This window comes from Prunus persica, chromosome G1, assembly GCF_000346465.2.
Source record: "Prunus persica cultivar Lovell chromosome G1, Prunus_persica_NCBIv2, whole genome shotgun sequence".
NCBI classification, from domain to species: Eukaryota; Viridiplantae; Streptophyta; class Magnoliopsida; order Rosales; family Rosaceae; genus Prunus; species Prunus persica.
Genome location: NC_034009.1, coordinates 46,137,152 through 46,152,717, shown reverse-complemented (window position 1 = coordinate 46,152,717; position 15,566 = coordinate 46,137,152). Strand labels below are relative to the sequence as shown.

General features: G+C 37.0%; 1 protein-coding gene and 2 pseudogenes across 1 annotated transcript; 1 reads left to right on the top strand and 2 right to left on the bottom strand.

The window, feature by feature from the left end:
• LOC18790941 lies at positions 2,278 to 5,407 on the bottom strand (annotated as a pseudogene).
• LOC18791420 (probable cinnamyl alcohol dehydrogenase 1) lies at positions 2,451 to 3,343 on the top strand. Its single transcript, XM_020558465.1, has 4 exons — positions 2,451 to 2,664; positions 2,755 to 2,840; positions 2,905 to 3,064; positions 3,177 to 3,343. The coding sequence occupies exons 1-4, from the start codon at positions 2,451 to 2,453 to the stop codon at positions 3,341 to 3,343; spliced, it is 627 nt and encodes a 208-aa protein (XP_020414054.1).
• Positions 6,969 to 15,566, bottom strand: part of LOC18792535 — a 16,909-nt pseudogene continuing 8,311 nt past the window's right edge.

Genomic DNA, 15,566 nt, shown 5'->3' with positions numbered 1-15,566 from the left:
CCTCCCCGTCAGAACTCTTACCTATCTGGGTTCGAGCTTCAATGCGAGCAATGCGTTCCGTAAGTTGTCGTAGCATCCTCCTAATTTCCTCCATGTCGTTGTAGTTGTTAAAACGACCCTCCATCCAAAAACCTCCCCGATATAGCAGATCTTGAGCCATAGCTCTGATATCAATTGATGGGGATCGGGATCCGGACACAGGTCACCAACTACATACACGAGCACCGAAATCTAGGGCTAGTGCAAACTCACATATATCGTAGCAAATCCATGCCACAAATAAACTATTTTATTAATCATCAACATATCTCTCCTACAACTATTACATTAGCCTTTTTTATAGGCTTTACAAGACTTGGGCACCAAGGCTACTTGGTCCAAAAGTAAACTAATTAATTATAAAATCACACATAAACAATAAAAGATATCATAAAACTACCTAAATAAGAAAATAACAATATATCATGAAATAACTAATCAAATGGTAAATATCTATCTTGATCCACCCCTATGCTCCTGCATCACATATTTCTTTCTTTCCATTTTTTATTCTATATAGTCACGTGTGACCAAAACCATCATTTGCAATATATCTGTGATTCATATTGGAAAATCAACATATCTCTTTGTTTTCCCATCATAATATTCTGTTCCCTGCAACTGCAAGAGAATCAACACTTACGTAAATTTGTTCTGAAGAACAGCTGCTGCAATATACTCCTGCTAGAAACCTTTGTGAATATAGGAACCAAATGAAAAAGATAGCGCACAAATTTTGCCTTACCTTAATAATGACCAGATGATGACCTAGAAGGTTTACACCCCATGCCAATGTGCTGGTACAAACCAATACCTATAATTTAATACATATGCCTAATCAGTATATAGATTAAGAAAACGATCTTTTATATTCTCTTTTCCTAATGTGTTTTTCAGGAAAGACTCATGCTTATTGAGGTAAAACAGAAATGCCTGAATCTTGTTCCTCAACCAGAGATCTATCTTTGTCATTCAGACTGGCATGGTGTAATCCAGTGACAAACTGCAAGGTGTGCCTCAGGTTAAAGAACCATCTGCTGGGCTTCTTTTGGTACACTAAGAAACTGCCTTGGATGTTCATCTGACGTTGCCAACTTCAATAACAGAAAAGCACACAAAAAATAGAATCAACGCAGCAGCTGAAACCGAAGAAAAAAAATCCAAGCTTGAGTTGAGGAAGAGGCTCAAGACCGAGTATTTGAATTTTGAAGGTTGGACTGTGACTCTGTGAGTGCAAGCTTCGTGTTCGTTTCTCTGTCTCTTCATTTCACTCGCGCACCACATTCCTCTGCGAGTGCAACTGTGCAAGCTTCGTCTGTCTTCATCATTTGGGAAAAAAAAAAAAAAGGGACACTCAGACCCGCCCAGGCCTCCTAGAACCTCCCAGGGGTCCTAGATCCGCCTAGACGCTGCCTAACTACTTATAGCATCAGAGTTGTTATCTTAGTGGAGATTTCAATAGCTGAACGACATTTGATGGTTTTCATAGTGTGTGTCCAATACAATCCAATCAACGCAGCAGCCGAAACGAAAGAAAAATTTTTGAAGCTTGAGAGAGAGAGAGAGAGAGAGAGAGGCTCAATACCGAGTCTTTGAAGCTTGGAAGCGCTGACAGAGAAACGAAATGGCTGTGACTGTGAGTGCAAGCTTCGTGTTTGTTTGGAAATATATTTAAAAGTATAGCCGCGCGGCTATACATTTAAAATATTCGAATATATTCAAACCGTAGAGCCGAGTGGCTATACCTTTAAAATAATATATTTAACCCGTATAGCCGCCCGGCTATACTCTTTGAATATACAATTTTGTCATGTTATTTTAGGGTTTAGGGCTAAAATACCACTTTAGCTAATTAGGATAGAGATATTTCTTCAATTATTTTATTTATACCAGTGATATTGGGAAATGATAATTTAAATTCTTTCTGATACCTCACATTCTAATGATTTCCAGCTAAGGCAAGGATAAAAAAATGGATTTTATTTATGAGAAATATTACGGGTTAAACCCATAAATACAACAACAACAAAATAGGGATCCACCAACATTTTGGGGATAAAAGAATCTTGAATTTTAGAGCATAAAATTGCTAGTGTAAGAATTTAAATGTATCCATGGTAATTATGAACTAAACCCAATGACAACCTTTTTCTCATTGCACTAGACAACCTGCTCTTTTGCTTTGAGATACATCAATATAATCTTTGCACATGAAAAATTGGATGCAAAACATTCTAATGAGACAACGAAGAGAAGAGTTTTGAAATAAATTGAAGGTATCAGAGGTCATATGACATTGATATATATATATATATACGAACTATTCTAAATGAGATTTCAAACAACGTGTTAGATAAGAAGTAGCATCTCATTCTTACATATACCATATCCACGTGCACCTGAAATTCCCAATGTTAAGAGGGGAGAAAAGTGCAATACCTCTCTTGTATCTCGCAAGAGTAGGAGATCCAACCTTTCATGAGGACGCTGGTTTGATAAAGAAGCAAGCTGCATCCAATCATACATTAATACCGGCAAACTATCCATTGGCTTCGGCAGCCCCTCTACTTTGTGCTGGAATTACTGTTTATGCTTCGATGGTACGCCATAAGATGAACCAACCTGGTAAATCTCTAGGGGTGATTGGCTTTGGTGGCCTAGGTCACATGGCTGTGAAGTTTGGCAAGGCATTTGGTTTGAATTAACAATTTTCAGCAACTAGCATATCCAAGAAAGAGGAAGCTTTAAGTCAGCTGGGTGCAGATAACTTTGTGGTCTCATCTGACAGAAATCAGATGAAGGTAAAAATACACAAAGTTTCTTACCTATAGGTTTAGTATTTGTCGGTTATTGTTTGCTATATAGGCCCTGGTGAAGTCAGTAGACTTTATAATTGATATAGCATCTGGTGATCACCCTTTTGATCCATACATGGAACTATTGAAACTGGTGGAGTTCTGGTCTTATGGTGGGATTCCCCAGCGAAGTCAAAATCAGTCCTGCCAACCTTCATATCGGTACATTGGCATGTTTCAAATGATTGAAATGACAGTTTTATATATCCAACTGTTATTGCAATTGCAAGTATATATAATGAACTCCATGCATTGGGAAAACCTTTTCTGGTAGTGTAACAGGTGGAACAAAGGATATCCAAGAAATGATAGATTTCTTTGCTTCAAATGGAATTCATCCAATGATTGAAATAATTCCAATTCAATCTGCAAATGAAGCTATTGAGGGGCTACTAAAAAGTGTTGTGATATACTGGTTTGCGATTGATATTGAAAACTCCCTGAAATGACACCATGAAAGAGAACAAGAATTTCTCTTGCTGATTTGTATTAATATATTCATATGGATTGGATTGTAGGGCTCAAACCATTATCAATTTGGCAATCATTTATAGTTTGGTGGTGTGCATTTACCTCTGTGAAATGTGTAAAAAGAAACTGAACTCTTATGATCATCTCCTTTCTCTAGTGACTGGATTTATGACTGAAATATCATTCTCCAGCACTTTAATGTCTTCAAGTACCCCTTTTCCATTCTCTGTCTGTTCAGCAACAAGATTGTCTTTCCTTCTTTCCCCACAGCACACAGTAAAGGCCCACGATAATGAGAAACGCTCCGATCAAGCTGCACACCACCACTTACACAAAATCCACATTAAATTTGTAACTAATTTTCATGACAAACAAACTACCGTGACAGAATGGATAAGTGAAACCATCAAATGTGGAAGTAGTAAGATGGAACAGGAAGAAGGTGTTTGTGTTCTTCAGGTTACCTGCCAAAGTGAAGTCGCTCTGCGAAAGCAATTGCTGAGAACAATGCCACTATAATGACTTGAAGTGGAATAAACATAGCTGCAAGGACTGGTCCCTTGTAACTGAGGCACCATTTTTGCAGGTAGTAGGCTAATGCTGAGATTACAACTCCCTATTGCAAAAGTAAGGAGTGGATGAAGACCAGAACTTGTGACAGATTCAAATATATCTTATACCAACAAGGAGAAAAACACCCAATAAGACACAACAAAATAGGATGTCCAATTGATTTACTTTATACACACACACACAAGACAATGTTCTCTTCTACATGTTCTGCTGTGAGGTTTTTAAATCGAACCACAGATTCCGATAAGAATTTGCATGATCAATTGTTGAAATCGACGTTGTGAACCTAATAATAAGATAAGAGAAAGAGAAAACTCACGCAGTAGACGATGGTAAAAAGTTGCAGGTTCCACTCCAGTCTCCATGAAATTGGATTTCTTGCGAAAAACAGAGCAAGAAAAGAAGATTGCAACGATGCGAAAAAGCATATCATCGTGGTTAGCGATAATCGAGCAGTGTAGACTTTGGAGACCACAGCCTGTGAGACCAGAGAGCTGAAGTTGGACAAAGAACTAAACTTGGACATTACATGACATAAAAGGGTGTCATCTTAATTCAATTATAAAATCACCTGGAGGATTAGCCATGCACTCCACGCAATGTGACTCGTCAGAATAAGAAGGGCCCCCTTGATCCAGTTTTCCTTAACATGCCCCATCTCACCAACAGATATATTTATCAGTGGCCTCTTTACAAAACCTTTAAATAGGTATCCTCCTTTCCAGAAAGTGAAAACAAGAGAACCACCAATGCCGAAAAGTATGCCAGCCACCTTAGCTTGACCTCTAGCAGTTCTAATCTTCAACGCAGACCCGCCCTGGCTCCCAGACTCGCCCAGGCCGCCTAGGCGCCGCCTAGATCTGCCCAGACCGCCTAGGCGCCTTCTAGATCCGCCCCGACCGCCTAGGCGCCGCCCAAATCCGCCCAGACCGCCTAGGGGCCGCCTAGATCCGCCCAGACCACCTAACTACGAGTTCGAGTCTCTATCCGTGGCTACCATGGCGTGCAATTTACGCATGTTTCTGATTTTGCAATTTTTTTTGTTTGTAGAAATGGAAAAACGATTATCACAGAGTTTCTTCTAAGGATTTTAAGATTTTATAGCATCAGAGTTATTATCATAGTGGAGATTTTAATAGTTGAATGGCATTTGAGAGTATAGCCGGACGGCTATACTCTTTAAATATACAATTTGGGCTAAAATACCAGTTCAGCTAATTGGGCTAGAGTTATTTTTTCAATTATTTTATTTATACAAGCGATGTTGGGGAATGAGAATTTAAATCCTTTCTGATACCTCTCATTCTAATGATTTCCGGCTATTAGCCCATTGCGCGAGAATAAAAAATGAATTTTATTTATGAGAAAAAATGGCCTAGGTCATTTACCCTTGTGGAATTGCATCTGGGATTTGGTCTTCTGCATCATTTTAAAACGAAATCTTTTACATCAACTGTTCTTATGACCATTTTCTTTCACTAATAACAGGATTCATCACTGAAGTATCATTATGTATTTAATCACCTGCAGAACCCTTGGTTGCTTGTGAAAATAGGGCAAGAAAAGAAGATTGCAATGATGCACAAAAAGCATATCCTGGTGAAAAAGTAATAACAGAGGCCAAAGCCTCAGGGTTAAATACATATATGATTAGTGGCCCGGCCTCCCAAGAAAGAGAAAACCTTTAATAATCATTTCCAGAAAGTGAAGATAGGAGAACTACTAGTGGAGAAAAGTGTACCCGCCACCTTAATTATCTTGATCTATGGCACTTGGAAAACAAGAAAAAGATGGAGACAGGCATATACACCAATATAAAAAATGTAAATAATGGCTAAAGGCTTTGCTAGACGGTAGAAAGAAAAAAGAAGTGGTTAGATCGAAGGGGCCGTTTGGTAATGTTTACAGAGAATGTTTTCAAAGAATATTTTCAAAGAATGAAAACGAGAAAATGAATTTGCATTTTCACGGTTCGAAATGCGTTTGGTAGATTAATTAATAAACAGATTCAGAAAATAAAAATGGTGAAAACGTGTCTGGTAACATAAACAATGAAAATTGTATAACTTAACAAATAAAATAAATTCTGATATTGTTTAAAGACTGAAATTATCATTTAAAAAATAAAAATATTTTTGAACAAATACCAACCAAAAATAAATAAAAAATTATCGAAAACAGTCTTTCAGCTGACACCCTCCCTTCCTTTTTCTTTTTTCTCATTTCTTTCTTCCTCCTTTCCTTTCTCTTTTCTTCTTCCTTCCCATCCCAGCCCCCCCCTCTCTCTCTCTCTCTCTCCTTGGCAGTTTGCTGAGTAGGTGGTGGTACTTTGATTTGGTACAGGTGGTATTGATGGTTAGGGTCGATTGGGTTCGACCGGGTGGTGATGCGATTAGCAGGTGGCTGGTCTGTTGTGGTGATTGTGGTTCGATTGGCCTGTAGTGGCTGTTGGGTGGTGTTTGACGATAGTGGCTTCTGCGCTGTTTTTTTCCCAGTGAATCCATATTCTCTGAAAATGAAAACATCCTTTTGATGTTTTCTGCGTTTTCAGTGAATTATAACTAAAAGGTTGAAAATGATTTCAAAAATCTCAATGTTTTCTAAGAATGAAAACGGAAAACGGCCTCTGAAAACACCACCGAACACGGCCCTAATTCTCTCTCAGTTATTTCATTGTATATTTATTTATTTTTTGGTAATAAGAAACATAATTTCATTAAGAAGAGGACTACAAGGGACAAGTTGTCCACTGGTCTTGCTAAACAACACAACAAAGATACATAGAACCAGACGAACAAAACTAGTAGTTGACAGCAGAATTCCAATAATACAATATAGCCTCAAAGGAACCATCCCTAAATTCTGAAGATACCAACGGCCAAAGGAAGGAGATGAGATTTATATATCCACTATACAATTGTTCTCATTTTTTTAGCTGACATACAATTGATTTTCCTATGCATGTATATATATGACTTGCATTTATATCATATCTCCATATGGCATCGCTTGAGCCGAAGCATTAACTGATTAGCATCTGGATCTTTTGATGCATATCAAAGCACCAGATGACCTTGTCAATGAGCGGACAGATTTGGCATTAACAACTGGGAAAGTTTGTTCTCCGTTATAGTTTGGCTTTGCTCTTCCGGCACCTGTTTCGACAAAAGAAGCCCCATTTTCGAAGATATCTCCTACAGAGTAAAACTTCCACTACTACAAAAAGTGAAAAAGACGACCAGAAAACAACGACGGTCTAAGTGAAAACCGTCGTGGTTTATAAAAAGACGACGGTTCTAAAAACACCGTCGTGTAATACAACCTTAGACAACTAAAAAATGGAGTTTCAAATGGCTGTTCAAAAACAACGACGTACATAATTAAACAACCGACGTCTATTTGAAACAGATTTCCTCAGTGTAAAATCAATGCCAACAAAGAACGGCAGAAGTTATGAATCGACCGACGTAGAAAGTAAAGACGACGATTTCAATAAAAACTGCCGTTTTTACTCATAAAATAAGACGACGAGGTTTTCGTATAAGACGCCGTATAATTACAAACAAATCCACGGCTTTAAAATACAAAATATCGCCGTATTAAATTAATTTACAACGACGGAAAATATAAATATATCGACGTCATTCTCGTATAGTTCTACTACGTTATCTTTAAATCGTACAATAAAATTTATCGTCGTATTTATTCATTTTATACGTCGTACCTTTAATTTTAACGGTCGTCTTAATAAGAATTTTTGTTAACAATTTTTTTCTTTGATTTTCTTATCCTACGTCGGTAGATCTACTTAATGACAAGAATTGAAATAACCACGACGGTTTATATAGAACACCGCCGACATAATCAGTTTTGTCTGAGATCCCAAGGGTTACGAAATCTTACCAGATGGAACTCTGTTCCACATCATAATCTTAACAGATGACACAGATTTGCAAATATTGCGTCGTGTTAGTTTACAAATTCTAGAACATTAATTTCCCTCATTTTAAATTTCCTCGGGAAAGAAAAATCTATTTATCACGCTTTGGAATTGAAAACTAAAACTGAAAGAATACGGGAAAAAAAACTCCATTTATAATTTAAAATTAAAATCCACGTCGGTTGTAGTACACTTAACGACGTTTAACAAAATAATCTACGTCGGTAATTATAAATCTACCGCCATCGTAACTTAATATAGACGACGAGAAAAGACGACGGTAGAACAGAAAACCGCCGTTGTTTCAGTTTCTTTAACATATCTTTCTGCAGGACTTGTGTAGTTCAAAGCATTGACAATGTCTTCATCATATCTCCCAGAAACTACTGATTCAATTGCTCATGCTTTAGAGGCCATCTGAAGCCATTTCTATTCTTTATCGCATTCTTGAAACCCATCTTCTTCTTCTGAAGCTCTACGGATAAAGGAAGAGGCTATCACAATAAATCCGACGGATCTTCTTAGGCAAGAAAATCAAGCAGAGGATCAGGCACATCTGATCTTCAGATTTCCCTGAGAAGCGAACTTTCCTTCGACAGCGAGTGGAGGCCAGGCTTGCATCTCTTTTGATGGAAAGCAAGGAGTATTCAGAAGCACTAAGTGTCCTATCAGGCTTGATCAAGGAAGTGAGAAGGCTAGTTGACAAGCTTCTTCTTGTGGACATATATTTGATGCGAGTAAGCTCAATTTCTCTTTGAGAAAACATCCAAATTATTATCTTTGAGACATGAGAGACTGAGAGAGGAAGAACTTGGAACCTTAAATGTAAACCGAAAATGAATGAAAGCGACAAATTTATAGAATAAATTTTTAAAACCAACGGCGGTCCTTACAAAAAAACCGCCGTTTAAATTGTAAAATCAACGTCGGTATGATCGACGTATATTACAGAAATCCACGTCGGTAAATTAATAAAAACGACGTGTTAAATAATATACCATGACGCGAGTTATTACTTATGTACTTTAATTTTTGAGTTTACTACGACGGTACCTACAAACTACTGTCGTATTTATTTACCACGTCCGAAGTTAAATGTACCGTCGTATTTTGTAATTTATACGTCGTAGTTATATGTAACCGCCATATTATTTTTTTGAAATGGTTTTATATGTAAGCAACTTTTCGTCTACTTGACTTACACATTTGTTGTTTTTATATTCTTATTTTATTTAAATCTGTCATCCAAAAAAGAAACTTTACATATTGCAGAATATTAATTTCCTTCGTTTTAAATTTCCTCCGGAAAAAAAACTCTATTTATAACGCACTGTAATTGAAAAATAAACTGAAAGGTCACGGGAAAAAAAATTCTATTCATAATTTAAAAATTAAAATCCACGTCGGTTATATTAAACCTAACGACGTTAAATGAAATGATTCCACGTCGAATGAAAAATATTGCGTCGTTTTAGTTAAAAACGACGTAGTTAAATGTAACCGCCGTATTATTTTTTTGAAATGGTTTTATATGTAAGCAACTTTTCGACTTACACATGCACTGTTTCCAAACCCGATTAAAAATTTCAATCTCCCAGAGAAACCTTTTCGTCTTTTTTCCTTGTCAGAGCATTGTCAGAGTTTCTCATCGTCTTCCTCTCGTCTTCTTCGTCGTCTCTGAACTTAAACATCGATCATCTTCCTCTTGCTTTCATTGCACGCAAAAGGTAAGCTTTCATTTTCACTATTTTGGTTACTGTTTTGCATGCTCATACGTTTTTTGTTTGAAAAATCTTTTTACCTTTTTTCTGGCCAAAATCATTTTACTTCTTTCCAAGTTTGATAAAATATACAGACAAAGAGAGAAAGTTTCCAACTTTGAAGACAACTACATCAACTAAATAAGACGACGGTAGACCACGACGGTTCGTCAGTTGTTCTAGCGTCGTCTGAAAATTGACAAAGTTGTTTTTAAAATAATAGTCTTTTTTTATATGCTTGTTTAATTGCAGGTTTGATTTCGCTGAACAATGGTTTTTGTTTTTCCCTTATTTGATAAAATATAAAGAAAAAGAAACTAGGGTTGGTATCTAATATAGACGACAAAATATCTTATTGTTTTACGTCGTGTGAATGTTAATACCACGACGGTGTATTACTATTGACGTCGTATGAACATAAATACCACGACGTTATATAATTAATAGTTTACCACGACGGTGTATTACTATTGACGTCGTGTGAACATATATACCACGACGTTATATAAATAATGGTTTTAAACATTTATTACGTCTGAGATTATTTCATTGCGTCGTCTAAAATCATATCATACGTCGTATTTTTTTAATACCGTCGTTTGTGTTCTTAATGTTTTCCTGAAATATTTTCACTTGCAGTTTTGTCTGTTAAAATGGTTTCTCAACAACAAACTAAGGATTCTGGCTCCAAGAAGCTTGGAGTGGTAGCTCCCCAAGACAAGTCTTCGAAGGAGATGAAGTCTTCGAAGAAGATGAAGTTTGCTTCATCATCTGCTGAGACAGAACCAACCAGCCAGACAACAATCTCTGATGATTCAAAGACTGGTCGAGGTATGAGCACAATGCCTCGTGTTGTGAAGAGAAAGCTTCAGAAACTGAGGCCAATTGTTGAGTACAATAAAAGGGGGAAAGGTGTTGGCCAAGCACATATTGAGATGCAGTCGTATATTGGTGTCTTGGCACGCTCCAGGATCCCACTTGTGGACAAGAAATGGTCCCAAATCCCAAAGGATATAAAGGAGCAGATTTGGGAAGCAGTTGACATGGCTTTTGTCGTAGGCCAAGGGGGCAAGACCTCTGTTTTATCTTCTGCTGCCAAAAAATGGAAGGATTTCAAGTCTACACTAACGAGGCATTATATCCTTCCATACACCAATGACAGGGAGAAATTAAGCCAACCCCCTGAAACATATAAATTCATAGAGAAAGCACAATGGGATGCCTTTGTAGCTTCAAGGCTATCCAAAGATTTTCAGTCTGTGCATTCTCAACATTCACAGATTAGGGAAAAACTCGAGTACAATCATCGATTGTCTCGAAAAGGATATGCTGGATTGGAGGATCAATTGGAGGAAACCATGCCTGGGGTAGAAATTGATCGATCTACCTTATGGAAGAGAGCTAGACAGGACAAACATGGTAACATCCCTGATCCAAAGGTGGCAGAGAAGGCAAAATTAATTGTAAGCCTACTCACTCTGTTTTAAATTTTTATTAAACTGTGAATTATTCTTATTACGTCGTATGTTATATTTTTCGTCGTGTGAATGATATTACCACGTCGAAAAGTTTTTAAAAACGTCGTTAAAGGTCTAAATAGGAATCACTACTATGTTTTCTGTAATTATAGCATAAGACGTCGGTGGTTCATTTTCGCGTCGTGTGAAGGATATTACCACGTCGAAAATTTTTTAAAAACGTCGTTAACGGTCTAAATAGGAATCACTACTCTGTTATCTTTAATTATAGCATAAGACGTCGGTTGTTTATTCATTTCGTCGTTTTAAATAAATAACCACGTCGGTATAACTACCGTCGTGATAAGTTATAATAACGTCGGTTTATACGTTATTGCGTCGTGTGAAATTATATAATACGTCGTTTGTACATAAATAACCGTCGTGTGTTTTTTTGTTTATCTTTGTTTTAGGATGAATTGCAGAAACAAGTCTCGGAAGGCAAAGTCAGAGTAGATGGCAGCAATGATGTGCCGACGTGGTTTCTCATTTTAACGACGTCATTTTAACGACTTAGTAGTCTATTACAATTTACAACGTCTACAATTTATTTAACACCGACGTGGTTTGTTGTATGGTAAGAATATTTTATTATTTTTATATCAAAATATTCAAAATAAATATAAAATAAATCAGAAAATTGAAAAGTCAACTCCTATGAAGTCATTGATATATTTTCTTCCACATAAACCTTGAAAAAATTCATTTTGAATAACAAAAATTTAAAATGACCATCCAAAACAAAATTGTTTTGATGAGTCATAAAATCACTTCTAGTTTAATGGTTTAGGGTTTAGAGTCTAGGGTTTAGAGATTAGTGTTGTTATTTATTGGGGTTTATTTTTAAAGTATAATTTTTGGGTAGTCTATGTTATATGTTAGGCTTTAAAACCATAAAACCTTTTATAAACTTAATTTTTTAAATTGTATAATTTAATTTTATGGGTTTAGTGTATTAATTTTTAACGACGGTGGTTGGGTCGTGGAATACATATTTTACGTCGTACAGTAAAACATACGACATGGTTTACGCTTTAAACGACGTTATTTTAATATGTAAGTCGGTTTATATAATTTACAACGTCTTTAATTTCTTAACACCGACGTGGTTTTTCAGTCGTCGTTATATAAAAAATTCAAAATAAATTTAAAATTAATCCGAAAAATGAACGGCCTTACGTTCTTAATCCGAAAAATGAAGTTTCCGTCGTGGAATATTAAATTTACGTCGGTACTTGTAGAACTTTCGCCTTGGTTTTTCTTTCGACGTTTTATAACGCGCGCGCTCTAAAAATTTTCGCGCGACCTAAATTTTTTTAGATTTGGCTCTTAGTCTTATACTTTGATCCCTGAAACCTAAAATTTCAGATTTCACGCGACATAACATTTCACTCTCTCACTTCTGCTCTAATTAAAAGTTGCACTCTCCAGGCTCGTCGAATCTGTGAGCTCGTCCAACCTGTAAGTACAAACCCTATCTTCCCCTTGTAAATTCATTGAATGATATTAGGTTGTTTTGTTAAAGGGTTTTAGGTATATGCTTTGCGATCTGTTAATAATGTGCTTATAGGTATGGGTTCATGGATTTTCTGTTTAATGGGTTCATGACAAGATCAAATAAAGGTGTACTTTTGCTGGAAATCAACACAAAAAGACGTATCTTTTAATCACCCTATGTTATGTTGAATTGGGAATGGATTTATTGTTTTCATGCTTGGTTTCATGTATATGTTGGTTTCTTGCTTGGTTTCATATATATGTTGTGTTCTTAATGGGTTTTGTGTTCTTGAAAATAAACTGAGACACGACGAATTTTAAGGCGTACGACGACGATTACACGACGGTGTTTTTAAACTACCGTCGTTGTATTACTTATACACGACGGTTTTTTCATAAACCGTCGTTTGTATTACGTATAATAGACGACGTCTGTTGAAAATCCGTCGTCTATATATGCCAAATACGTCTGTTTTTGATTAAAACCCGTCGTCTCTGTTGTTTATTACTTGCGATTAGATCATTGTATAATCTGCTATAGTGATGGTCATTGCCTGTATTTTCACTTTATTATAGATAATAGGTTATAGTGTCGGAGATGGATAAGTCATGGATGCACTCGGATAGAAGATCGAAGGCATATGAGTTTGGGGTGGAAGCATTTTTGAACTTTGCTGTAGAAAATCTTCTAACTACAACACATATCCGTTGTCCATGTGTTAAATGTGTTAATTTGAAGTTGTTTGGGGTTGGAATTATAAGGGATCACTTATACTTTAATGGAATTGACCAAAGCTATAAGAATTGGACATTTCACGGAGAACCTTGGGAAGCAACTACTAATGCTAGCAGAAATGTTGAAGAAGATGATGGCCATAGTAGGTACAGTTTTGTGTCTGAAGAAATTGATATGGATGATAATGATTTTGGTGATTTTGGTTCGGATCCGTATGAGTTTGCCAATGTGATTGGGGATGGAGATCAACCAGTGTACCCTGGTTGTAGAAAGTACACGAAGTTATCGGCATTAGTGAAGTTGTATAATTTGAAGGCAAAACATGGGATGAGTGATGTCTGTTTTACAGAATTATTGATACTTCAAGGCGATTTGCTTCCAGAAGGAAATACAATACCAACCTCCATGTATGAGGCTAAAAAGACTTTGTGTGCATTGGGGCTGAGTTATGAGAAAATGCACGCATGCCCCAATGATTGCATCTTGTATAGGAAGGAGTATGAGGATTCAACTAATTGTCCTACTTGTGGTATCTCAAGGTGGAAGGAAGGCAAAGATGCAATCTTGAAAGAGGGTGTGCCAGCGAAGGTGGTGTGGTATTTTCCCCCAATTCCAAGGTTTAAAAGGATGTTTCAATCACATGAGACAGCTAAGAGTTTGACTTGGTGGCATGTTGCTAGAAAATCAATTGACGGTCAGATGTCTCATCCGGCGGATTCCCCGTCTTGGAAACTTCTTGATGATAAATGGCCTGAGTTTGGTAATGAGCCGAGAAACTTGAGATTGGCTCTTTCATCTGATGGATTCAATCCCCACAGTTCTCTAAGTAGCAGATATAGTTGTTGGCCGGTTATCTTAGTTACATATAATCTCCCTCCATGGCTGTGCATGAAACGAAAGTTCATGATGTTAACCTTATTGATTTCCGGTCCTAAACAACCCGGAAATGATATAGACGTCTACTTGGAGCCTTTGATTGATGATTTAAAATCCTTGTGGGTTGGGATTAGAGGAGTGTATGATGCACATAATGGAGAATACTTTACACTCAGAGCTGCATTAATGTGGACAATTAATGATTTCCCCGCCTATGGAAACTTATCTGGTTGTGTTGTTAAAGGATATAAAGCTTGTCCAATATGCGGCGATGATACACCTAGTCACAGGTTGAAAAATGGCCACAAAATTTGTTACATTGGGCATAGAAAATGGTTACCAATCAATCATCCATATAGGAGGCAACGTGCAGCTTTTAATGGGAAACCTGAATATGGCATACCTCCAGAGCCATTAACCGGAGAAGAAGTGCTGCATATGGTTGAAAATGGTGACAGAGTTTGTTGGAAGAAGAAATCAATATTCTTTGATCTCGAGTATTGGAAATACCTTCCTGTGAGGCATGCCCTAGATGTTATGCACATTGAGAAGAATGTTTGCGATAGTATCATTGGTACATTGCTGGAGATCCCTGGAAAAAATAAAGATGGGATTGCTGCTCGATTAGATTTATTGAACATGGGGGTCAAAACTGATTTGCAACCCGAGTATGGAGAAAGACGTACTCGTTTGCCTCCTGGGCCTTGGAATTTGTCAAGAGCAGAGAAGAGAGAGGTTTGCAATTCTTTCTATGGTATGAAGGTCCCTGAAGGTTATTCTTCAAATATTAAAAATCTTGTATCTGTACAAGATTCAAGACTTCTTGGCCTTAAATCACATGATTGTCATACCTTAATGCAACAATTGCTCCCTGTGGCAATTCGTTCTGTTTTGGAGAAGCCTGCAAGGTATGCAATAACTCGTTTGTGCTTCTTCTTCAATGCTATATGTGCAAAGACTGTTGATGTTTCCAAGCTAGATAAGTTGGAAGAAGATGTAGTAGTTACTCTGTGTTTGCTTGAGAAGTACTTTCCCCCTTCATTCTTTGATATCATGGTTCATCTAGTAGTACATCTTGTCAGAGAAGTTCGTCTATGTGGGCCAGTATATTTTAGGTGGATGTATCCGTTTGAAAGATATATGAAAGTGCTGAAGGGGTATGTTCAGAATCGTACTCGTCCTCGAAGGTTGCATTGCTGAGCGGTATATAGCTGAAGAAGCGGTAGAGTTTTGTACTCAGCATTTATCTGATGTTAGTACAGTTGGAGTGCCTTCAAGCCAAAAGATGGGAGTTTCAAAGCC